Here is a 26,431-nt window from a genome sequence, read left to right as displayed (position 1 = left end):
CTGGTCAGGCTGTCAGGTGTCCAATTTCATAGGCCATTGTCTGTGTGTAACTGAACAAAAGCCTTGTGTGTGTTTGTTGTCCCTATGAAAATCGGTTTTAAAATGACTTTTACACATCAAATGGTTGAATTCAGTGAGTGAAGCCCATGTATCCTTCTTGTGTTGGACTGTTTCTGCCTCCTGTTGTTTCTTTTCTAAGACTGCTGTAGATACGCTGAACTAAAAACAACTCAGGTGACATCATCACCTTGGCCTCTATAAACAATCAGGGGAAACCTCCTTGCTCCGACTCAGTGGACTGGATTCCTGCTGAGGGGCCGTTTCTCAGGCCCAGCAGGCCGTTGTGCTGCAGCTAGCAGCTCCAGCTCGGGCAGGCGTAGTGGCTGATTGCCATCGTTCTGTGAAACACAACAATGACTGCAATCCTCTCGGCTTTTATCACTTATCAGCCTCTAGTTAGGTCATGGGAAGATTCAGGCTTATTTGACTGTGACAGTCTCAGATGATACTGACTGAAGGGCGCACAGTCAATCAGATCTATTTGCTGCATTCAGTTTTTTAACAATCTGTTATTGGTAAATGGTTGTTGTTAGTAGGGAAACATTTTACTCCACCTGGCTGTTAATGTTGGAGAGACAAGGTGCAAACAGCAAAGACATTTTCTTCCTCAAATGATCAAGAGCACTAATCAGGATTAATCCTCATGACCAGGATGTCAGGCAAAATCCATTCTGAGAACAACAGTCAAACTAATCAGGATTATACGTTCAGGCCTGATCACATAGCCCTAGGTTGTGCTGATTATGATAACAAATCTGTGAACTGATTTATTTTCACTATTTCGTTCTCACAGCGAAGCAAATCATTTCTAGGTCAGTGGCTGTCAAAGGGCTGGAGTTGCATGCCATTTTTATCCTGCCTCGGCACAAAGTGGTTGAAAGCACTTCTTTTTCTCTGCGAGGGGGAAAGTGACATTGCCGAGCATTGTTCCTGATTGAATTACTTTCTCTTATATAAGTTTCAGCCTCGCACTTAAGTGTTCTTTTGAGAGTCAGGGTTAACCCTAACCCCGTATGTTTTATATTTGTATGTATATATGTGTTTGTATTTTATAAATGAAGGAGGCTTTTCATCATTTTCCATTAAAACCTACTTTTGTAGTGGTTTATCTGTGTATTTTAATTATAGAACATGTCAAGACAATCAAAAAAAATTGCTAAGCTTTCAATTTTTGTCTTGCACAAGTGTAATAGTGTGTTACTTTGGCTAATTTTCCAGTAACTCGATCCAATGCCAGTTTAACATGTTTTATTTGTGGTTTTAAATCACTACACGGTGCATGCAAGTGTACGCACACTTGTCCCTGGGGGACATGCAGAGAAACAAAATCCTAATTACATGTGATAAGGAGACGGAGGTTCTCTGAGGACAAATCAATGCAAGTTTTTATTTGTTAGGTTTTGTCTTTTATCTCTTCCTAATTGTGAATTCCATGTCTTGCAGGCAGGTGATGAAAGGAGAAGCCGGCTGCTCTGTTCCAGCTTAAAGAAGATCCAGGAGAGACACTGAGTTGGAGAAGAATTCACAGCTAATAAGGGAAAACCTGAATGACAGTGCGTCTGTGACACTGACGAGCAGAACTGGAATGATATCTTGACCTTTTTCCTGGAAGTGACCAAGTGAGCCATGAGCGGGGGGATATAATGGCCAAGAACAAGGATGCGCGCCCCCCGGTATTCGCCATCAGTGTGGTCGGCCTCTCGGGGACGGAGAAAGACAAGGGAAATTGTGGCGTGGGCAAGTCCTGCCTGTGCAATCGGTATGTGCGCCCTGATGCCGACGACTACTACTCGGAGCACACCTCAGTGCTGAGCACAATAGACTTTGGAGGACGTGTGGTTAACAATGACCACTTTCTGTTCTGGGGGGACGTGTCTCATCGAGGGGACGACGGGTTGGACTGTAAAATCTATCTCATTGAGCAAACGGAGTTCATTGATGACCAGACGTTTCTTCCGCATCGGAGCACAAACCTGCAGCCGTACACCAAACGGGCGGCAGCCACCAAGCTGCAGTCAGCAGAGAAGCTCATGTACATCTGCACGGACCAGCTTGGCTTGGAGCAGGACTTTGACCAGAAGCAGATGCCAGATGGGAAGCTGAACATCGACGCCTTCATGCTCTGTATCGATGTAAGCAAGGGTTGCAATAGGAAGTTTGATGACCAAATCAAGTTTGTGAACAGTCTCTACTCTCACATTGTTAAGTCAAAGAAGCCTCTTGTTGTTGCCGCCACAAAATGTGACGAGTGCGTGGACCAGCACCTGAGGGACCTGCAGAACTTTGTTGCCAGCAAGAAAAACCTGATGCTCATTGAGACATCAGCTCGCTTCAACATCAACGTGGAAGTCTGCTTCAATACCCTCATCCAGCAGCTGGACAAAACCAGGGGGAAACCAAAAACTGTGCCATATCTGGAGGCCTATAAAGTCCAACGGCACCTAGTTGCCTCAGGAACAGATCGATTTGACAAATTGATGGTGCACACGGTGAGAGATTACCATACCACGTGGAAAACGGTGAGCAATAATATGAAGGGCAAACCCGACTATGAGGATTTCATCACTTTGGAGGGCTCGAGGAAAGCACGAAACATATTCACAAAGCACATTGCACAACTGAAACAGGAGCACATTAAGAGAAGGAGAGAGGAGTACCTGACAACACTACCGAAAACCCTTAATAACCTCCTCCATAACCTGGAGGAGGTGGAACACCTCACATGGCCGGAGGCGCAGAGTGTGATCCGGAACCGGGCCGACTTCCAGTACTGGTTTGTGATTCTGGAACACACACCGTGGGATGAGACGGACCACATCGACATCAGTGACCGCAGGATACCCTTTGACCTCCTCGATACACCCGATGGTGAGAGAATCTACCGAAGCCACGTCCAACACCTGCTGTCCGAGAAGAGAAGGGTGGAGATGAAAGACAGGTTCAAGAAGACACTCGACAGGGTTCATTTTATCAGTCCAGGGCAGCCTTGGGAGGAGGTCATGTGCTTTGTCATGGAAGACGAGGCATACAAGTACATCACAGAATCAGATAGGAGGGATGTTTACTGTAGACACCAGCAGGAAATAGTTGAAAGGGCCAAAGAGGATTTTCAGGAAATGCTTTTTGAGCATGCTGAGCTGTTCTATGACTTGGATCTGAATGCCACCCCCAGCGGCGACAAGATGAGTGAAATCCACAGTGTCCTGAATGAGGAGCCCAGATACAGAGCGCTGCAGAAGCTTGCCCCAGATAGAGAGTCGCTCCTTCTCAAACACATTGGGTTTGTTTACCACCCCACGAAGGAGACGTGCCTGAGCGGGCAGAACTGTGTTGATCTGAAAGTAGAGCAGGTTTTGGCCAACAGGCTGGTGCAGCTCGACCATGGACGCTCTAATCTCTACTATAACAGTGCCAACATCGATAAGATCAACCTCTGCCTCCTGGGAAGGGAGGGTCTCTCACAGGAACTGGCCAATGAGATCCGAGCTCAGTCCACAGATGATGAGTACACACTTGATGGTAAAATTTACGAATTGAAGCTTCTTCCTGTGGACGTCAACTCCACTCTGCTCTTCAGCCATACGTGGGTCACCACCTTCAAGCCACATGGTTGCTTTTGTGTGTTCAACTCCATAGAGTCTCTCAACTGTATTGGAGATTGCATAGGCAGGATCAGAGCAGAGATAGCACAGAGCAGGAGAGATAGATTTGCTCAGCCGCTACCGTTCATTCTCATCCTGGCAAATCAGAGGGACAGTGTTTGCAAAAACATACCAATCCTGAGGCACCAGGGCCAACAGCTGGCCAACAAGCTGCAGTGCACCTTTGTGGACATCCCCTCTGTGGCCTTTCCACGCAAATTCACAGAGTTCCAAGTTAAGCAGGGTCTCCGAGCGGTGCTGGAGGGGCTAAAGCATAACTTTGATGTCTTGGCTCCACTGCCCTCCATCAAAGACATGTCAGAGACAGACCTTAGGATAGTGATGTGCGCTATGTGCTGGGATCCTTTCAGCGTTGACCTCATCCTCTCGCCTTTCCTCGACTCGCATTGCTGCAGTGCAGGGCAGCCAGGCCAGAGCAACACGCTGATACTGGACAAGATCATCGGGGACAGCAGGAGGAGGATCCAGGTCTCTGTCCTCTCTTATCACACTGCTATTGGTATCCGCAAAGATGAACTGGTCCACGGCTACATTTTGGTCTATTCTGCCAAACGCAAGGCTTCTATGGCGACCCTGCGGGCGTTCCTGGCTGAAGTCCAGGATGTGATCCCCGTCCAGATGGTGGCGATCACAGACAGCCAGGCAGACTTCTTTGAGAATGACGCCATCAAGGAGTTGATGACGGAGGGGGAGCACATTGCCACAGAGATTGCCGCCAAGTTCACAGCACTCTACTCGCTGTCACAGTATCATCGACAGACAGAGGTTTTCACTCCCTTCTTCAATGAAGTGCTGGAGAAGAAGCCGGGCATCGAGAGTTCTTTCCTGTTTGACAGCTCCTCACGTGAGTGCACCACTGGGGCCAGTGAAGATGTCTTCCCCACCTCGCCACATAGCCATTCCCCAGCCTACAACACCTATTACCCAGAATCTGATGATGATAACGAAGCCCCCCCACCATATAGTCCAATAGGCGATGATGTTCAGCTTCTCCCCACACCCAGTGAGCGGGCCAAGTACCGGATCGACCTCGAGGGCAACGAGTATCCAGTCCATAGCACGCCTGTGGGAGACCATGACCGCAACCACAAAGTGCCTCCACCTGTCCGGCCCAAACCAGTTCTACCCAAGCCTAATGTCAAAAAGCTGGACCCCAACCTGCTTAAAACCATTGAGGCCGGCATGCGAAGTAACCGCAGGACGACTCGCGGCCCAATGACCCACTCTGAGGACGTTGAGGCATCAGACAACTATGCAGACCCTGTGGACACCTTGTTACGGTCCAGGGGGTTCCACAACGACGACATATATGCCGTGCCTGATGACTCACACAGCCGCCTGGTCAAAATAAGAAACTCCTTTGGTGGGTTACATGGTCTCCATGGAGGGGGAGAGGAAGAGAATGGATTCGACCGCAAATGTCAGGCCAGACCACGGCCGCTGAAATACAAACATCGTTCTAAAATCCTGTTTAGTAAGACAAAGGCCTACCAAAGACGATTCCAATCTGACAGCGATGGAGAGGAGTCCGGCCCTGCCACGCAGAAGAAGAAAAAGGGAAGAGCCCACCGGGGCAGCGAAGAGGATCCACTGCTCTCCCCCGCTGACCCCTGGAAGGGCGGGATAGACAACCCTGCTATCACCTCCGACCCCGAGCAGGAGGACAAGAAGATGAAGAAGAAGAAGCCCAAAACTCCAAAGGAACCAAAGAAGGTGAGTCTTACTAGTCCTGAATCAGCTACTGTGGAGTTTTCAAGAAGACTGTTTGAAAGTTCTTTGTAAAGCAGCATTGAGCAGAAAGAAGCAAGACTACAAAGATATAATTCTAATTTTTTGAGTGACTTCAAGTGAGCTTCAGTTTATTGAAAATGAGAGAGAATAGAAGGTTGTGAGTGATATGAGCAGATTTCTGTTTTTAAAAGCCTCAGGACTTGTGGGCGAGAGCAAATTAATCTGGAAATTGATTGGTTGAGACCTCTGGTGAAATAGTTCAGGATCCCCCACTCCTGATTTATTAAATTCTTAATAAAAGATGCACTGTTGAAGACAGTAGTGCTCTTGTATAATCTCGGATCAGAAGCTGCATCTGTGAGAAGATGTCTTCTTACCCTCTGTAAAGGCTTGTCTGAGTGCTGAGCTGCATAAATAAGTGTTTGTTAATCACCATCATCCACATGTAGACTCCAACACAAACTCTGTGCACGTACACAATTGGCCATTAAACGCCTATTCTGTAAACAGACACGTGTACAGCTAGAGAAACATGTTTGGCAGGTTTGAAATGCCGGTAAACATTACCACACAGTGCATGTACACACCCACACGACTATCAAGCTCCTCTTTAGTAATACATCAACATTTATTTCCTGCACATCCACATTAGAATAGACTGAAATCTGATATTGAAATACCTAAAGAGTGGATCCTCTGTATTTTCCGTTGTTGCCATTTTCTAAAATCAAATTGAGAATTGCTTGGACAAACTTGTATGATATTCTTACGCTGCATCAAAAGCAGCAACACCTGCTTTTGATGAAAAATGACTTTAGCCACTTGACAACATCTAGCCGGCTGTCGGCAGTAGCAGTGTTGAGGGAAACAGTCGCAGCATGACGATTAGTCAGTTTCCTGCAGCCTGAGCACAAACACAATTGGACTTTGACAAACGGAGACGTGCATGTGAGCGAGCACTCTGGCACGCATCAGATAATCGTGTGCAAATCGCTAGAGAAACAGCCTCTGGTGCTACATGAATGCAGGGCATTGTTGGAACATTCAAACTGTCTTTGATAATCAGAGAGGAGAGCGAAAGGAGAACCAGAAGGTACAAAATGGAAGGTGTTTAGTCGCTGTCCCGGCCAATTAGATGAGCCGAACCGCTGCAGGCATAACAACACTTTGAAGAGCAGAGGAGTCTGGGAAATCAAAGCTGCTTCATCACCTCGTTACTCGTCCCAGCTTCATTCTTGAATAACGGTTTTGTCTGGTGTTGTCGTCTTTGCTTCTCGTCTTCCTCCACATGAGCCACCCTTTGCTTTTTTCCTCTGTCTGCCATCATCCCACTAACTTTCTTTCTGATCTATTCCCCGATTGTCCTCCTCCTCCTCCTCTTCTTCTTCTCCTCTGATATGATCTGCCTCTTCATCACCCTCTCTCCTCCTACACCTCTGCTCTCCCTTGTGTCTTTTTCTCAATTCCCTCTTCTTTCATTCCTTTCCCCTTTTCTTTTTCTACCATTCTCTCTGCCTTTCTTTCTCTTCCTTTTCTCTTTTAAACTTATTTTTCCTGGACTTCACCCTGTCACCCTCATCCCTTGTTATCATCCTACCTACTCTTCTCCCCTCCATCATGTAATTTGGCTTCTTTACTCTTTTCCCTTTGCTCAATCTTTACTTTAAATTTGCTATTTGCTGTTGTCTTTAATTTTACTTTCCTTTAACTATCCTTCTAAATCTCTCGTTTCCCCCTCTCCTTCCTTTCCACTAATATCCTCCCCCTTCATCATATCTCTCTTCTGTCTGCCTTCTGTCTTTCTTTTTTGTTCCCTTATGTCATTATCTCATCCCTCTTTTTATTCTCTCGTCGTCCCCTTGCAGCCGAAATCCTCCAAGCCCGCCAAGCCTCTGTACCCCCCCGCCCGCAGAACCTGGGAGAGCAACTACTTTGGCGTTCCGCTGCAGAGCCTGGTGACCCCCGAGCGACCCATCCCACTCTTTATCGAGAAGTGTGTCGACTACATCGAGCGCACAGGTGAGTCATTCGCTCTCAAGCGTTTCTTCCTTTGTCTTCTGTGGCTGTGGTTCCTTTCTTTCCTCTGCCTCTGTGTTCAGGTGCAGCCTGGGACTCTCTGGTGTTTTGTAACTCTCTCCAGGTACAGCTGCTTTGTTTTGACATGCAAACGCTTTGTGGTTGTTGGCTGTCGATACGCCTCTCATGTCGTTCCAAATGAGAAATTGAGAGGAGAGAGGAAATGATGGATGGATGGATGGAGGGGGGCTGTGTGGTTGAAGAAGCACATGAATCTAGATTTGAAGGAGATTTACTTCTGGGCTCTGATGTCACCAACCAAACGTGTGTCGTCTTGGCTGTTGGCCAGACTGCCAGTCATATTGATGAGTTCCTCTGGCATTGGGATTTGATGTGTTGCCAAAGCACTGCTGGAATGACGACAAAAAAAAGATGACAAAGATCAAGAAATTAATTAAGGAATGAAAGTGAAGAGATTCACACAAGTGCGTGCGATCCATCAATTGACAAGAAAGGAAATTCAGTTGCTAACTGTCGGATAGCAGAAGAAAAAATTGCAAATGTTGCTTTGACAGAATCTGCTGAGAGCTACTTAATCAAAATTAATAAAAGAAGAATGTACCTCCTTTCTGTGTCGAGCGACTTCCTGCAAAGTGCTCGGGTTTGTTCATCTGCATGACTGTGCAACACAAGGCGGTAAATATTCATAGACTGCTATTTATAGCTAATGATTAATGGTTAGCAATTGTTAGCTGTTGGTGCTGTTGGTGTTCAAGGCAAGAGTGAAGCTGTGGCCTGCTGTGATTATATTACATAACATTTGTAGAATTACATATGAAACAATTGTTAAACAGCCCATATCCCAAATCTCCTCTGGCACCAGCTTCTCAAATATGAGGATTTAGTTGTTTGTATCATTGTAAGCTGAATATGGTTTTGTTTTAGAGTGTTCATTTGACAAAAGAAGGTAATTTCATAATTTCACTTTGGCCTCTTAGTTATTATTACCTTTCATCTGCGTTTGGCTGTGTGGCAAGACCCAATAAGACCCGATCTGGATAAACTGAAAACTTCAAAATCCAGTAGTTTTTTGGACATGTGAATCAAGTATACTTTACTCTACACAAAGAAAGTACTGTTTGAGTGCCTCTAAGCAAGGCACCCTCACCCCATCCACTCCTTTTGTGTTAAATGCTTGTTTCAGGGGCGCAGACCTGCTCAGAGGACTAGTTCTGGACGTATAAAGGTTTATAATCAGATGTGGGGCCTGTCTGGACCTGTGTAGCAGGAACACAGGCCCCCAGTGCATGCTGGGTATGTGTTTGGCTTCCTGCCCAGCTGTTGAGACGACAGCCTCTCCCACAGTTTTGAGAGATTCCTGCGTGAAGTCATGGATTAGTGCGATAGATATTTATACAGTGTATCATCCAAAGTGTCTCTGAGGCTTTTTAAAGTTGTGGATTTTCTTGGGTGACGGCAGTGAGATTCAAACCCTCACCCTGTACCATTACTAATGCTTGGCTCAACAGCCACACGACATCTCCTCATGCTGCTTTTAAAATTCCCAAACTAGTCAGCCAAAGTGTTACTTTTTACCTTCTAACTACTGAAATTAATATTTTAAACAGATTCAATATTTCACGAGTTTTTTGCATAATGTATTCACACATGGTCCAATGCTCTTTTTCCATGTTCAGTACTTTTGAATGAGCTCTAGGAAAGTGTCTCCTGCTGAAACACCCCAGAGCAACTTCTCTGTGAGTCAGATTCTTTTGAATAAGTGAAGTTCAGCGCCTGTGACTGTGGATGGTATGACTCTGAGGTTCTTAGATCTTGTTTTGAGGGCAGTTGTTCTCTAATTGTGCCGACTGTGGTTAAATGAACGTAGAGCTGGACGCTGTAGAAGTTAACATCACTGAAAACACATGGAAGCTCACTCTCCTCCTCCATCTGAAGCCATATGTGCAGTGAACATGTAGTTCGTACGTCATGTATTCCTGTGTTTCCTGTCCTCTCAGTTCACTATGAGTGCGTGTCCCCGGTTCTGTTCCGGAGGTAGAGTTTGTGTGTGAGCTCCTCTTTTCGTTTCGGGGCTGTTAATTCCTGTCCTGAAAATCCCTTCCAAATATGTTTTGATATTCAGCTGAATCTACATGAGCCTGTTGGTGACTGCCAACCAAATTTAGGATTAATCCCAGCGCTGTGAGTGTGTGTGTGTGTGTGTGCACGGACGCCTGACAGCAGTGTATGTGGGATTTCATGGCCAGTGCTGTGAAGCCCTCTAAGTCCAGACGGCCTGTTGGGTGGATTTTAACAGCTTTTTCCCTCCCTGCTTTTTCTGGAATATCATTTCCCCCCAGACGCAGCACGACTATCTTTGTGTCTGTTTTTTGAAAGCCTGCTCTTGTATAAGGAGTTTCGAATCCAGGCAGCTGAGGAGTTTCTACCACTTGATGAGATGTTTCAGGTTGTTTTCCTTGTTACACATAGGCCTCTCTGCTGTTGTCTGTGTCTAATCCGAGTGTTACAACATATTTTGTTTTATGGCTGGGAGGGGGGGGGGTGGGTTTGTCCTTTGAGTGTCGAGAGAAGTGAGTGATCGTGGGTGTTGTCGTGATAGATCAGTTTGTTAGAGAGACGCTTCTTTTTGGTTTCAAACCCCCGACATCCGTCCCGCTAATGTCTCTTAAATTAAGAGACCGAACAAGACACAGATACACAGCTGTGGCTGACCTTTGACCTCTGAGCAGAGGCGGAGGAGGAAAGAGACGCTCCCAGTGGGAACCATAAAAACGCCCAGTTATATTGTCATATTGTTGTTTATCCAAACTTGTCACTTTAATGGCGGGGAAAGTCAAAATGTTTCTGCTCAGTAATCTGGTGCTTTAATGGTAGACACATCAGGACAGAGGATGTCACCCCAAGTTAAAGCCCTATGAGACAAATTGTGATTTGTGAATATGGGCTATACAAATAACTTTGATTGATTGATCAGTTGTTATTATAGAAAAATATAAAAGTTTTGGACATTTCATAGACTAACTAATTAATTGCACAAATACGGCTGATACAATATATATTTTGCTTTGTAAATGAACCAGCAGGCAATGTTAAAGTACATTTTTTGTTTCATTTAATATTTCAGAAAATATTCCCCCAGACAACGGTGAAATATTTCTCATTTGGACATTTTAAACCCCAAAATATTCACTTCAATATCGTAGAGGACAGAAAATATGCCGTTTGAGAATTTCTAACCCCTGCACTCACATCAGTTTTTCTTAAACCATAACTTTGAACGAATAACCTTTGCCAGACCGAGACATTAATCAACGTTACACAATAATAATTACCATAGTTGCAGCTAAGGAACGGTCACTGCTCCCGTCCTCGGTCTGAGGGCCAGCCTCGTGTTCGGGTGAGTTTAACCACATGTAAGAAGCTGCCAGCCGAGAGGAACCGAGGTGGAGGGGTGACGATAGCTGTTTGTGGTGTCTGTGGTTTCAGACCAGAGAGTGTGTGTGTGTGTGCGAGTGTGTGTGTGCGAGTGTGTGTGTGATGGAGCACTGCTGTGAATGTGAGAGAAAATCGTGGAGCTATGATTCTGTGTGTGACCTTTTATTAGCTGGGGTTGTGTAAGTGTTAAGACGTGTGTGTGTGATTTGTTCAACAACTCCTTCCAGTCTGGTTGCTTCAGTGCAGATCTCAGAGTTTTTCTGTGGTTTTATGGAGAAAACACAACACAACCTTTTCCTGGAATCTTTTTTTGTTAATCAAGTTTGAAACTGGGGAGAACGTTTTTATTTTGCAGCGTCAAAACAAGACTTAAAGAGACTGAGATGAAACTTTGCTGTTAAATATAGACAATGTGGGTTCTGTGCTCACGGCCTCCCTGTTTCCTGTTAGCAGAAATCTGCTTGTCAGTTTTACTGCATTCCAGGCACCACATTCTAATAATAACACAATTAAGAGTCTCCCCGAGGGCTCTGGGACCCTTAAAGGTTTATGGATTTAAGGAAAATGAACCAGCGCCTTCAAGGTCTCTGTAAAAGAATGGGTGGCCTTGAAAACATTCTTGTAAATGAAAACTCAGCACCTGAAATTCTAAATCCAAATTAGACTCATCAGCTCGTTGTTAGTGACAGATACCTGCAAATACATTTGTTTGTATTTCTGGAGGGAAACGTTGAACCCACACACACCTGGAGTTATTGCATTTGAAGGAGTTTGTTTGTCTCTGAGAGACTAAACCCGTCCCTTGCTTGGACTGTGTGTCTGTGTGGCCCTTACAGCACATCGATGGGTCCTGACCTTACATTTCCCTTCAAAATGCAGCAGTCAGGGGATCAGGCTTTCAGACGATCAGGGCTCCTCAAGGTCGAGCGTGAATTTCTGTATCGCATCTTCAACATTAAGCTCTCAGAGTGATCCGTACCGACGTACAGAGAGCTCAGCACCAGGGAAAACATCCAGTCGCAAGGAGGTGAAGGGTCAGAGCTGCAGAGACCTGATAAGTCTCCTGAGAGAGGAGTGATGTGGAAAAGAAGTGAAAGCCAAGAAAAGCCCAAGAAGGGAGTAAAGGGATTTGTTGTTGTTGAAGAAATGGGACTGAATAGTAGGTTGAGAGAATGTGACATGAGCTTCTTCTTCAAAGTTTTCCACCCACACTCTGCAACCTTTCGCTGCAAGAAAAGCAAACTCACACAAATATTCCGACAGCACCCGTGGCTTTTGGTTAATAACACCTTTAGTGTGGAGGGGGAGGGGGGGCAGAGTCTCAGGCGGCGAAGCAGCTCGGTGGTTACAGGAGATGTACCTGTGCACAGACACAACACTTTCCTGGAGGAAGAAACAGGGACATCCTGCTTGCTCTTGCAGATTTTTGCAAGTGCTGTGAAACATAAACATCAGCGTTTCCAGATCTTCTAAAGGCTCATTAAAGATGATAATGAAGGAATAATTAAAGCAGAAATATTGATTTCTATCATTTTGGCTTTAAAATGGTAAAATATAAAGAGAGTGAAAACCAATCGTTTTATCCTCTGACTTTCCTGGTCCTCATAAAACCATTTTATGATTATACAGCACCGGATGAATAATTAACTAAGTTCTCACCGATGCTGTTTACTGGAGTAAAGTCAATGGCAGCTCTGTCAAAGATGTTTTTAGATAAACAGTCAAATAGTAAATGTCTCTTCTCTTTGAAGGTCTAATGAGAGCAGCGTATAGTGATGCACCAGCTCACTTGTTTCCTTCTTCCAAAAACCCTTTATTCACCCAAAGCTGATGACATCCTGGTATTTTAAACTGGATGAACACACGCCCCCCCCCCCAGGCTCCAGTCTGCACCAGTTCCAGCTGCATATATTTGAATTTACCGTCAGTGAACTCCTGCTAACATAGTTGTTTAAATACCACGTTGTTATACCTTCCAGTGAATTAAATATCAGTCAGATTTAACTCCCAGACCTTGTTGAGCTGTTAAAAGTCCCTGAAACTTAATTTTTGGCCACAATTGGGCTTGAAGACAATCAAGTAAAAGGCCCAATGGGGTTGTTGTAGTCAGGCCTGCTTACATAAAAGCCCTCAAAGCATCAGTTTGGCCTCCGAGAATAAAAGCTCGTGATGAACTGGGTCCCTGAGAAGGAGCGGTGCATTCTGCATGAGGAGCAGGCGGCTGCGTGAGCGAGGCTGCACAGCTCTCTGCCGCCCGACTCGATTAGAGAAGTTTTATTAAATGTTTCCTGCTCTCAAGAGACATGAAATGGTATTTGGCACGAAGGCTGGAGGAAGAGGGGGGGGAGGGGGAGCTAGAGAAATGATTAAATGGCTTTTTGATGTTGATGCATTCGGATGTCCCATTGGTTGTTATCTTCCTCAGCACTTAGTATAATGGGAGGAGAGGAGCAGAGCAGAGTTTTTACTCCCTTCCATCAGCTCCTTGATAAATCAAACAAGTCTTACACAAAGTTTGCTTGGGGAGGGAGTTTAATTTTTAAAGCCTTGAAATATTTTTGATGGCATTTTATGTCCTTTTTTTTGCAATTCATCATTTCCAGGTTTTAATTATTCCCCGATTTACTGCTTGTGTAACAATTCAAAACCCATGAGACGAAGCTGAGTTTTAGTAATTCTAATTAGAGATGCTCTGACAACGGACTTTACCAATTGGCCGATACTCAGAACCAGTCCCCCCAGTACAAGTGTCCGCTCCGGTATTTTCAGCAGTATCAGAGACATTTCCAAGGCCGGTATCAAAACACCTCTAATGCTAATGTAGCCGGGGAAGTGTTGTTTTATTTTGGAGATGTTTTACTGTCATTTAATATCAAATAAAAGGTTAAAAAAAAAACAGGCCTTCATATTTGTGACTAAGCCTCCCAACATTTTCTTTTCTTTTAATTAAGAATATATGAATATACTGATACATATACATGACATAATAAAAAACATATTGCTAAAAGTAAACGGAACAGATTGAGAGGAAACGCTCCGGTGAACGTAACGTGTTAATCAAGGTACATATTCATGACCAAGCTTTCATACTGCAATATTTTCATGCTTTTAATTTCCCTGAAGTGTGAACATTTGCAGTTTTTACACTTGAAGAAATCGTATTTCTCGTCGGGACTATATTTCCCTATAAACCTTTTTAAATGTGAGATTATTTTACTGTGGTCCATCGACATTGACTTGTCAGTCCATCGTCACGATGCCTAACTGGTTTGGTTCTGGAAAAGGCAGGAAAACCCTGATGGGACGTTTTCTTTACTCAAACCACTTTGAGTTTTTCCTGCAGATTATTCAGCAGCCGTGTCAACCACGCTTCATACAAAGCTGATTATTGGCTATTTTTCTGCTGCTTTGAAGTGAGATCACAGCCCCTGACTTCACAGAGGATCGGTTAGAGCAGCGCCGAGCGATTTGCACTGGAGTGAAAATAGATTCTACAAAAATAATTCATGGATTTTTGAGCATGCAGTTGAAAACCAGAGCCATTCATTGCGGCCCAGAGGTTGGACCGGGCAAGTCCAGGATGATTTGATTGACTACAGAAGCTGACAGGGGATGAGAATGAATTGAATACACTGTGTTCTGTATTCTCTCCTGTCAATCACCCTCTTTGTTATCTATCTGCCTCCAGCTCTCTGCTCCAATAGGAATAGAGAAATCAGCTAAAGTGTGAGTTCAAGTTGAAAATTGATTGTTGCCTGCCTACACTCGCCGTTTCTCATAGTGTGTGTTTGTGTTGCGATTATGTGTGAGCTGTTTTCCTCCTGGCAGCTGCGCTGACGTCATGTTCAATGGAAACACAGACGGAGCTTCCTGTTCAAGCCAGTGCTCCCAGTGATCCGATGGGACTGGTATCAATGTCTGACCTGTGACCTCCTGATGTTACTGTCCGTCTGGGAGGAAAAATAACTTGTTAGTTAAACTTAAAGTCAAAGACCGTCCCCACAGAAGCCATTCAGTGACACATTAGTTATAAATAAAGTTAAAATGAAAAAACATCATTCTGTAAACAGGTTATGTATTTTACAGACAATTGAATTAGGCTGGTTTATGTACTTGACTTGTATTCAGCAAGTTTTCCTGACATTTCTACTTTCACGCTGGTATATGTTCTATAAAAAAAACCTGCCTCCACTATTTATTGCTTTCATCTTTATTCAGAATATACTTTCAATAGAGAATTAGCGTGTGTTGATTGGGTAGGTTTCAGGCCAATCAGGATGATATCTGCTGCTGTTGAGCTGCTCTGTACACAAAACACAAATCACAGAAACATTTATCAAGCAGCCACAGGAAGCGCAGTCATATTTAAAGGTATAATATGTAACTTTGAAGTTTATAAAGTCCAAATATGACAGTTATATGTTATATCGGGTTAGGGTTAGTGTCACAGAAACACTGAGAAGAATTCAGCCCCTGATAAAGAACCACCTGAAGGAATCCTAACCAGAGGAAGCTGACTGCAGTGGAGACCACAGCTCCCATCATCCCACACTGCTTCACCAAATCATCTTCTGTTCTTGTTTTGATTGACAGAGAAAATTACATGTTGTGCTTTTGAAAATGTGAACAACAGATGCACTCGTTGTCAGACATTTATGTGCGAGTGTGTTGAACTCGAGCAACAAGCTGAAAACCACTCAGCTGCGACTACAGATTTTTCTCTATTAATTTGTTCTGCTATCAAACCTTTTGATATTTGTGCCACCGGTCAAAGCACAGGACTCATTCTGTTGACATTAACGCTGCATATTTACACACACACAGCCAATATCAGGTGTGTCCAGTGATCTGTGCTTATTTTTAAATGCACAGTGAAGTTAATCCTGCGTGAATCACTCACGTGTGTCGTTTGTTAAGAAAAGCCAAACTGTTTATTTAAGCTACAAGTTGCTTTCGTCAACTTATTTTCTTTTTATCTTTCACACACGGTTTTCTTTGGAGTTTTTCTCCACTGAACTGGGAAGTGAAGCTGCCAGGAGCGAAATCTCGACCTTTTTGCAATTACACGCGGGTCACCGGTGAATTTCGTTTTCTCACTTGACTGCCTTCAGTGAAACTCGGGGCTTTGTGGTTCTTCAGCGCCGGCAGGTGTTTTGCTCAGTCTGCAGCGGTGCACTGATCCACTTCCTCCTGATCTCGGGGGAATCACTTTTTCCTGATAAGGCTGTCTCTGTAACCTCTGACCCTACAGCTGTGATCTATATTTCTCAATACGTCCAGATGTATGAGTCACTAAAACTTCTTTTCATACACGACCTGCAGGTGAAATCTTGAATATAGGCTACGGAGTTTACACCGTTTCCTTTTACATGTGCACATGCCAGGCGGAGACATTCTGCAGAATCTGTGGAGCGTCTCACTTGGACATTTGCGATCACACATGCACCCCCTCCTGATGAAGAGCTGCGGAGTTTGCACGTCTGAAAGCAGCTCCAGTGCTGCTCTACATTTCCCCAGTTAGGGCGAGGGGAATGGAAGCTCGGTGGTTGAGATTTAACCACATGTAATAAACCAGCAGCTGAGAGGCAGAGGTGACAGGAGCTTTTTGTGTTGCCTGTGGTTTCTGAGCCGTGTGTGTGTGCTCGTGTGTGTTGCTGAGAGCATGTGTGACAGGATGTATTTGTGGTAAGTGTGGTTGCACTGAGGTGAGAATGATTCTCGGTGGTCGCTGGCAGTCACAGAAGCTGTGAGCGCTTCAGACGCGAACACATTACACACATGCAGCGGTGCAGCGGTGCAACGAAGGATTATTTTCCTTATCGCTCAGTCTCACGATTAATTTCTCTATTAACACGTTAATGAAACGCTGATGGTGCCTTTGATGTTTTCAGCACCAGGACGATGTCATCAAAGGTCTTATTTTATCCAACAACCAGACTCAGACTGAATGTTTGTCCACAGCTGTTCAGGCCGATCCCAGCCATGTGTCTAAAGTATAGCTGCTTTATCATTAAGCCATTGTTTTGCCTGTGGAACGGATGATGCTGACTAAGAAAATGGACTTAGATTGCGCGATTGAAACAAATCTAAAATGTCTCTATATTTGTTGTGTTGCAGTACTTTGTAGTGTGTGTGTGTACATGTATTTGTGTGTCTGTCTAACATTTTAATCAAATTTTTCTTTTCAAAATATAGCTGCACTCATTGTTTTCAACTTTACTTTGATCATCGCTCTCTTTCTGGCTCTTTCTCTTTGTCTCTCTCTCACTCTTCATCTCTCTCTCTCTCTCTCTCTCGCTCTCTCTTTCTCCCTCCCTCCCTCTCTCTCTCTCACTCTCACTCACTCAAACTCCCTGTGGTCCTCCTGGTCATCAACCCTCAGACACCAAGAGATCAGAAAATGTGTGTGTGGTGCCTGTGGCTGAATATCCGAGCAACCACTCCTCCGTTAGACATTACACCCCCCCCCCCCCACTCCCCCCCCCCCCCCCCCCCACACACACACACTCCCCCCCCCTATCTCTCTCCCTGTCTTCTTTCCTGGTAAATGGGTGAAGCAGGAACTGGAACATCTTTCATCCGGACCGGCCCCTCCCCCCCCCCCGGACCAGCCCTGGTCTTTCGCTCGCCCTCTGTTTTGCTCTTGGTTTGTTTGTTCTCTCTGTTTACTGATCGTCTCCTGAGGAAGAGAGTGAGAGAGAGAGAGAGAGAGAGTAAAGTGGCCACGGTGCTGCGTCTGTAATTAAATTCATTTAACGTGATGCCTGTTTTTGGCTTCAGCCTGTTTTTGACCTTCTCGCTCCAGCTGGACCTTCACTGAACACAGAGCAGCTGAATGAGAACACAGAGGTCCAGTTTCTAGCCAAGGTTCTGATCGTTTAGTTGTTAAATAAAAAACGATTTCACTGAGAATCAACTGTTTATCTCATCTGACAGAATGTTGGCTCTGATTCTTGTTCTTTACCCAGGATGGATGTTTAAGATAATAATATGTATGTTTTCTCCTGTTGTCTATGATTGATATGAACGTAGATCTTCATTATAGAGCCTGAAGACCTCTGGTGTGTGTCCAGCCTTCAGATTTATTTGATGTTTTGTTGGGCACAGTCTCTCTTTCCTTCTCTCTTGATACTGCTTTAAGTGAGAGAGCCAAGTATTAGATTAAGCAATTGGTTATGTCTCCCAGAGTGTGTGTGTGTTTGGCTGTGTGTATGTGTGTGTGTGTAAGAGTATTAGGGCCCTGTCCAATCGCAACTAACCTGAAGGCGAGGGACAGACGAGGCCAGTTTGGGCCGGGGGCTCCAACGCTCCTGGGATGGATTGTGTGTGAGAGATGGATTAGCATGCTGCAAACTCTGGGAGTGTGTCTCGGGGCAGGTTCTGCAAAGAGCAGGAGGAAAAAGGGTGAGAGAGGCTAGTGCTAAGCCACCTGGCTCCAAGGCAGTCATCTGGTCTAATGGGACGTGTGTGTGTGTGTGTTGGACACGGAGTGTGTCCTGTGGCTGTATCTGAGCAGTCCAGTCTTCCATGAGCTTGCCTTGTAAAGCCCTCATGCTGCCCTTCTCCCTGCCGCTCTTTATCTCCTGAGCTCTGACAGGACGCCGCCGGCCAACACGTGTGTTTGGAACCTCAGCAGCAGGCGAGCAGCAAACTGAATATCAAGCACGTGACAGAGAAAGTCACTGGGATCTGATTCCACTCTGACATTCAGCAGGAATGAATGTAGAGAAAGAAGAATGTGTTAAACGTCTTTGTGTTGCTGTTAACGAGACGGTGATGAAACAGGTCTGGATCACTGCTGTCGGCCTCGTCTCAGCCAATCAGAGGTGACATGTCACCTTGAGTTCAGCAGCCACTGCAGCGCTCATCGATCAGAGTCAGTCTGAATCGTTCCCCCCCGAGCTCGCTCTAAACGGGATCAGCTCTGGGTGAGATTGTGTCTTTTTCTTTTGACTGGAGTTTCTGATCATTCCCTGATTGTCGCTTTTATCTGAGCAAGAAAAGTGAATTAGTCCTTTAAAGAGCTGAAGGGAAGATGAAAATGTCGAGTCCTGCTGTGACGTACACGTCCGTCTGTCGTCCTTCTGACCACTGACCTCACTGAGCACCTTGCTGCAGGCTGCACACACGTGCACACACACACGTGCACACACACGTGCACACACAGGAGCAGTAGTTGTGTGTTTCTGAGTCTTTGATGAAGGTCCCTAGAGGACGTTTTGTCGGCCATGTTATAGAACATAAGGTACTAAATCTCTCCTCCTTCCTGACTTCTGTCCATTTCTTTCTTTCTTTGTCCTCATCTTCTCCTCCTTACCTACCCCCCCCCCCCCCCGCTTCCTCCATCCTTGTCTCCACGTCCTCCTCAACTTCCATTCTCTCCTCTGTCTCCCTCAGTCTTACCTCATGCTACCTCTATCCTTCGCTTCACCTCCTCTCTTCATCATCATATCTTCTTTTTCCATTCTTTACCCCCCCCCCCTCATTCTCCAGCCTCTCATTCTTCCTTTCCCTCTCCTCCTCCTCTGTTCTTTCATCCTCATTTTCCGACTGTGTGTGTGCATGTAGAACTGACTCGTTAATTTCTGAACTTGCAGTGAAGCTGAAGGTTTTTGTCGCTCTCTTGGTCATAACTCTGGACATTAAAGGATTTAATCCACTTTGTGTAGTGAAATGTGCGATTTGTTTCTTTTCTGCTCTGCTGAGTTTTGACTGACCACTCATGTTTTTAGCCTAGTGTCAAGAAACGCCATATAAACCATTGCATCATTATCCAAAACCATTTTAGTATCTAAATTAAAACACGCTGCCATAGTCTTCTACAGGACACTAATATTTATTGGTTTCGGTTGTTTCTGTTTTCCTCCTTTAGCTTATGTATTAAACAGAGATCTAAATTATGGCAACATATCATTTCAGTCATTGCAAAACTTTCAGGTCTGATTTATTCATTGATTTAAATATTGTTAAATATTGGTATCATAAGCATCTTTGCCAAAATGAAAACTAGTGTTTCCTGTGAACCACATCAATGGATACAATTTTTAATTTTTAATACTCTGCATCACATTCTTTACTATTTCTATTTCTCTTTTAAGGTGTGTTGTGTAGTTGTTGTTGTTGTTGCAGTTTGTGTTGTGGCTGCGCAGACAAAGAGAAAAGCTCCACTGAAGGAGACTTTGCATTCGCTGTCTTCATGATCCATCACATTGAGCAGCAGGACGGAGAAATGATTAGAGAAAACTCTGGAGTTAAAAAGGGCAAGACAGAAAGTGTGTGTCTGTGTGTGTGTGTCTGTGTGTGTAAATAGAGCAGTCGCTAGGTAGCTGCAGCTTGACGACTCTATTTATAATACTGGCCCATCTGTCTCTGTTACATTAGTAATTAGTGTATGTGCAGAGTGTGTGCGTGCAGACTGGACTTGGGGGAGGTCAGCTGTGTTTGTGTGTGTGTGTGTGTGTGTGTGTTCGAGTGGTTAATTTATTCAACACAATGTTGGAGATATACAGTTTAAACTGTGAAAGGAAACAATATCTGTTTCTGTCACTCGATATCTACAAATTCCATTTATAGAAACTTAATTTAGTTTAATCTATCTTATATATCTGATTGTCATCAGTATTACCCAGTCAGGACTTATTACCAGTAATAAAATATATATTTACCATAAAGCCTGAATGGATGGTGATGACCTTTAAAAGTTATCACCCTTATAAAACACACAAAGCGGTTTTAGTAAACATTTCCTCCTTGAATGGGCTTGGAGGAAGAGGAGGAAGAGATGTGAAAGAGAGAGAGAGAAGGCAAAGGAAGATGCTCAGAGGGAGGTGAAGGAAGAGGAGGAAGAGGAGGAGGAGGAGGTGATTATGTTGAGGTTCAGCCTTTCCTACTTCCTCTTTTCTTCTTCTCTCCCTGGTGATAACGCTCAGATCCACGTAGACGAGATGTAAAGGAGACATTTACACAGCTGAAGGAAAAGCATGAAGAGCCATTTAGTTCCACATCATCTTCATCAGTCGTCTTCATTCCTGCTGATTTATTAGAGAATGATTAATGGACCTTATCTCACATGCATCTGACATATACTGGACTGGAATATGATGAAGGTGTTTTAGTTTTATTCAGCAGGACAGACGGGATTTATTGTTGAGATTTGCAAAGGACAAGTTATGAAGGATAGTTTGAATTCTGCTCTTCTCCAGCTTGATCATTTCTTATTTGTGTTATTACGTGAAGCGGTTTTCAATCTCTAATGATCAGAAAACACTCTCCTCCTCCTGTCCACTGCTGCAGCTCCTCTTGTCAGGAATGAAACACGGAGATCAGTCACATGTCTCATTTTACATGTGTTAGAGCCTACAGTTCCCACAATGCAACATGACAGCTTCACTTTAAAACACCTCCCCAGCTTCTCTGTAAAGCAGGTCTTCTGTTCTCGTGTACTTCTGTTTCAACAGGCAGAGCGATCCTCCCTGTGACTCGTGAAGTGAACTGGATGTTCACATCGAGGGGACTTTCCCCCTCAGTCGCCGCCCCCCCCCGTCTCCCTGGGCGGTCTCGTTGTCTCTGAGCTCGTTTTTCACTCTGGCTAATATCAAGACAAAAATGTAAAACCAGTAACATGAGATGGTCTCTGCTGGAACGAGGCCCGACTGTGCGCCCGCAGCCTCCGTGTTACGTTTTTTTTTCACCTTCTTTTCCGAGCGTGACGACACAAATCCAGAGAAGCTCCTGCTGTTGAGAACCAGACACACACACACTTCTGGTTTAGGACAGACACACAAAGCTGGACATGTGATGGACGGACGTTAAGCAGCAGAGAGCTCAGTATTAACATCTCAGAGTGCAGGCTGCAGCTGTGAGCCGGTTGTCTGCTGGGACTGTGTGTATGGATCTCATTACACAAGGTGCCCAGATATTAAAACACACACACACACACAGACGTGCACACACACAGTCATTCCTCGTGGCCTTTGTATTGATTTATATTGACTCGTGGTTGTGTGGAGGGCTGGTCATTAAATTAACACACCAACAGCGAAACTGATGACTCCACCAGACCACAACCTCGAGTGTGTGTGTGTGTGTGTGGTAAGAAGGAAGACAAAGAAAGTGCACACCGTTAGTTCCATACACTTAAAGCTGCAGTCTTTCTCTCACACACACACACACAGACACACAAACAGGCACACGCTCTATATCGGTGGCAGAATGGCTTCCAGAGTAAAAAGCTCAGCTTGTTTCTCAGCTCAGGGATTGTGGGAAAAGAAGCTGCATGTGTTTCCTCGGGCAGGAGACGTGAAAAGCGCTTTCACCTGCACATTCATCTTCCCTGTACGGAGGAGGGTGTGCGTTTGCATACGTCCACATGTCATATATAACATGTATAATGAGCGAGCTAGGACCCGACTGTCCTGGATATGAGAAACTGGAACACGCGGGCTGGGATCTGCTGATGTGAGCCAAAGGAGCAGATTGTTTTTTTTATTGTCCTGTTAAAGCAACATGGATCAGCTTGTGTGCGGCAGCTTGTGTGTGGTTCTTTTGTGTTGGTGGGTTCAGGATAATCGGGATAACACAACGCTAATACAGATAGAACAAAGTTGTTGCCATATGTACAGATAGACAAAAAATCGTATTCTGAGCCTGACCATTTAAACATTAAAAAGGCAGTCGATTCAAACCAGGTAAATTGAGGGTCATCTGTCTTTCTGCTGCAGAGGAGGTTGTGTTTTCATCTTTGTTAGTCAGTTTGCCAGATTACACAAACTACTGGATGGATTACCACACAACTAAATGGAAGGACGAGTTAAGAGAGCCCAGTAGATGTTGGAGTGGATCCAGATGTTAGGGTCTTTTTTATAGATTTCTTTTTTTACAGTTTGACCCTTTTCCCAGGGAGCAATTCTCAGTGTCACTATACTAACAACTATGATCTGCATTTTCCTAAAACATCTGGTCCGTGTAGTTTTAGACAAAGAGGAGGTTGGTGCTCAGTCTGAATAAACTACAGTGTGTGTGTTAGTGTGTTCATGGTGACTGAGGATGTCATCCAGTTAAATTGTGATTTACTGATGTTTTTTAAAATGCAGATGCATTGTGGTCAGTGAGAAAACTGTGTCCTGATTCACAGCCTCACACGCTCAGCAGAAAATAAGACGACACATTACAGAGACTACAAGTGGCAGGTTGATGTGGTGAGTGACTGTGAAGAGAACTGTTCACATGGAGAACGTGTTCACGCTTCTTTATCTTTATCAGATTATCTCGGTTCTGTGGAGCTCGTCCTGTCAACACCTTAAAGTCATTATCTAAATTGGAATAGCGTGTTTCATGTCGAACATTTGTTCCCAATTTGTCTACAAGGACAAGTCAACACGTCGCCCAGACGGGTCAGAGTTGAACTGCTGGGGTCAGAGGTCAACAGCTCAGACACAAAAACCCTTTTCACAGTGTGTGTGTTTGTGTCTGTTCCTCCGGGCAGTGACTGTTAGTGGGTATCACAACAATCAGCCTCTTTGTGTGTTGAACAGTAAAAGATTCATTATTTTTATTATTATTATTGTAGAAACAAGTCACATTTTTTAAACTGAATCACATTTCATGCTTGATTAGATCATCGGCTGTCACAGGAAGTTGGAGATCCAGCCGATGTTTCAGTTTTACAAGTTTTTGGCTGCTAGAAAGTTGTTTAAAAGAAACTGAAAGTTTGAGTGTGTGGGCTTCTGTTGTTATCTTTATGAGGATGGTTTCCAGTTTTAAGACATCGTGACGAGGACGATGGTTGATGAAGGTTCAGGTCGGGGTCAGTACGTGATGTCAGCGAGCGTCTCTCACTGGGTTCGTTGTCTCGTGTCCCTGACGGGGAACGTTAGGGTTAAAAATAGCTGATGATTGACTTTCACTTATTGAACCGGCTTCCTGACCTCGTTCACAGCCGATGGTTGTCAAAGGGATAATATAGCTGCAGCACTATAGAGAGGGGGTGAGACAGGGGGTGAGACAGGGGGTGAGACAGGGGGTGAGACGGGGAGGTGGAGCTAAAGATGGGGATGGAGAGTGATGTGAGGATCAGGGATACAGAAACTGTGTGTGTCAGGATATTAGATCATATCACAGCAGGATGAGTCTTATCAGATCCCAACATGCAAACATGAGCTCCACTGTTAACTTCCTTCCCCTCAGGTCTGCTCTGTGTGTGTCTGTGTGTGTCTGTGTGTGTCTGTTAACGTCCTGTTGAGAATCAAATATCCTCACGGGGACAGAGGACAGGGTGGTGACATTTGGTAGGAGGGCGTTGGAGAGGCCACTTCAAGTTCAGAGGTGAACAAGTGAAACTCATATGAACTGATCGTATTGAACTGGCACCAAATGGTATAACCAGTGTTGTCTTCTAATTCCTACACTAGACCAGAGAGTTTGTGTGTCTCACACAGGGCAAAGTAAACAATAACACAACATTCTACTGGTGTGGCTTCGGGGGTGGGGAGCTATTTATTTATTTATTTGCTGCTATGAGTGTGTAGAATCCAGAAATTCAGTTTATTATGGTATGTGGCAGGATTCATTAAAGTATAGAAGCGCCCCACCGGCTGGGTAATTAACAGTAAACACTGAATTCATGTGCAGAAGAATATCTGAGCCGACGGCTGCACTCAGGGACGGGTTCATGCTGCCTGGTGAAATATACTCTATTGATATATGAAAGCTGATCATTAAACACACACAGGTCTTGAACTTGACGCATTCTGCTCATGTTCACGTTGATTTTAATAACTTTTATTACTTTCCTCACACTGTCCGTAATACATTGATTAAAATGACAACTTTTGTCTTGTTTAGTGTCTTAAACACTGATTGGAGAATTAATCTGTGATCTACATTTTGTGTAGATCAGCTAGTAGTTGACTGCCTCAGTGCTCACGAGCCAAAGATTAATGTTTCATTCTTGGTTTGTATAATTTGAAGATGATTTCAAAGCCTAAAGTTGTGGATTAATCTTCCGATTTCATTTATTATCACTGATTGGACATTTATATTTAACATGATGATATGATAGTAATATAGGTGTCATGATTATTAACACAACAGAGACACACACACACACACACTGGATTGAGTGGGTTGCTGCCTCCCTCAGGTCTCTGCTAATTTAAGAGTTAAGCGTCCATGTTTTCTTGAACAGTGGAGTCAACAAGCAAACGCACTCTTACACACATATTCAATCACACACGTACGGGCACGGATAAACACACAGATACCAGCAGACACACACACTTTCGCGCCCACACTCGCTCACACTTGACACGATTAACTTGAATCCATTAAAGCTGAATTTACATGATACTGCCTCTACACACAAACACACAAACACACAAACAGCTTCTGTCCACAAGTAACTGGTTTATAGCCTGAAATGTGTCTCTAATGCTCGCCTATGACACACACACACAAACACACACACACACACTGCAGTGTGAATGACCTTGTCCAGCCTGTTTGGATAGTTGTGTGTTGCTGTGTGTGTGTGTGTCTGTGTGTTCCATGTTCACCCCTGCAGTCAGAACACACATCATAGCTTTAATTAAGACTCTCTGTCTCCACATATAAACTGGTCTGAGATCAGCTGTCAGGCTCCAGCTGCTGTGATATTTTGCAGTTTCAAACAGAAGCTGGTCTCAGACCTGCTGAGCACTAAACTGTTGTTGATTCACAGTTCTTCTGTTGTCGAGCACATGTTCAACGTTTCCTGTGTTTATATATTGTTGTGTTCGCCGACCTCTCAGATTGTTCTAGTAGCACCAGAATCAAGCAACAGTAAATAGTTATTGTTGAATTATTAATGAATCTGATCAGACGTGCTGGAGAAGCTGTTGCAGCTCTGAAAGGTTTTGGACCTTATTCTATTGAAATGCACTTTATTACCTCGAAGGGTTTATTGTACCGACTGTGAATCTGCAGGCTGACGTGTGACAACTTACTATGAATAAGCTTAGTATGAATAAACACACGTATCCAGACATGTATGCACACAAAACATGATTTATTACTTAGGGGCGGATCATTGTAAATCACCTTTAATTGTCAGGGAGATTAAAAAACAAACACAAGGCTGTATACGACTACATGTATTCATATTTTAAAAGAAAATAACAAACATTACACTTAAAATGGAAAGATAATACTTTACTTTTACTTTAAAACTAAGAATATGAGAGGATGATGAATGGTTTATGTATTTCTTATTTACTCCAGAAGCTGGTTTGCCTCCTCCACCCTCCTCCACTCCAGCTTCCTGCTCCTTCTTCTTTCTGTCCTGTTATTCACCGCTGCTGGAGAATTACAGGCACATTATTTATGCAGAAGCTGTGTAAACATTTGATCTCTTCCTTTCCGTGATTGCGTATCGGATGCGTCGGTGCCTGGCAACGCTGGCTTTCTTTTTGTTCCTCTGCTTTAAGTCAAATAACTTTTCAGAGCGTGGGGATCATGTTCGGTTCTGTATT

The 26,431-nt window shown here is 44.3% G+C and overlaps 1 protein-coding gene across 1 annotated transcript in view; it reads left to right on the top strand.

Annotated features, from left to right (window-relative positions):
- arhgap5 (Rho GTPase activating protein 5) overlaps positions 1-26,431 on the top strand; it is a 36,804-nt gene that overhangs the window by 3,612 nt on the left and 6,761 nt on the right. The window contains exons 2-3 of the mRNA XM_062397038.1: positions 1,504-5,435; positions 7,319-7,472. Of these exons, the coding sequence (XP_062253022.1) occupies positions 1,704-5,435; positions 7,319-7,472 (3,886 nt within the window). The 5' untranslated portion in view covers positions 1,504-1,703. The remainder of the gene's footprint in view (positions 1-1,503; positions 5,436-7,318; positions 7,473-26,431) is intronic.

The sequence above is a fragment of the Platichthys flesus genome, chromosome 10 (genome assembly GCF_949316205.1).
Source record: "Platichthys flesus chromosome 10, fPlaFle2.1, whole genome shotgun sequence".
NCBI classification, from domain to species: Eukaryota; Metazoa; Chordata; class Actinopteri; order Pleuronectiformes; family Pleuronectidae; genus Platichthys; species Platichthys flesus.
The sequence above is the reverse complement of the archived record's forward strand: the minus strand, read 5'-3'. Positions and strand labels throughout refer to the sequence as shown.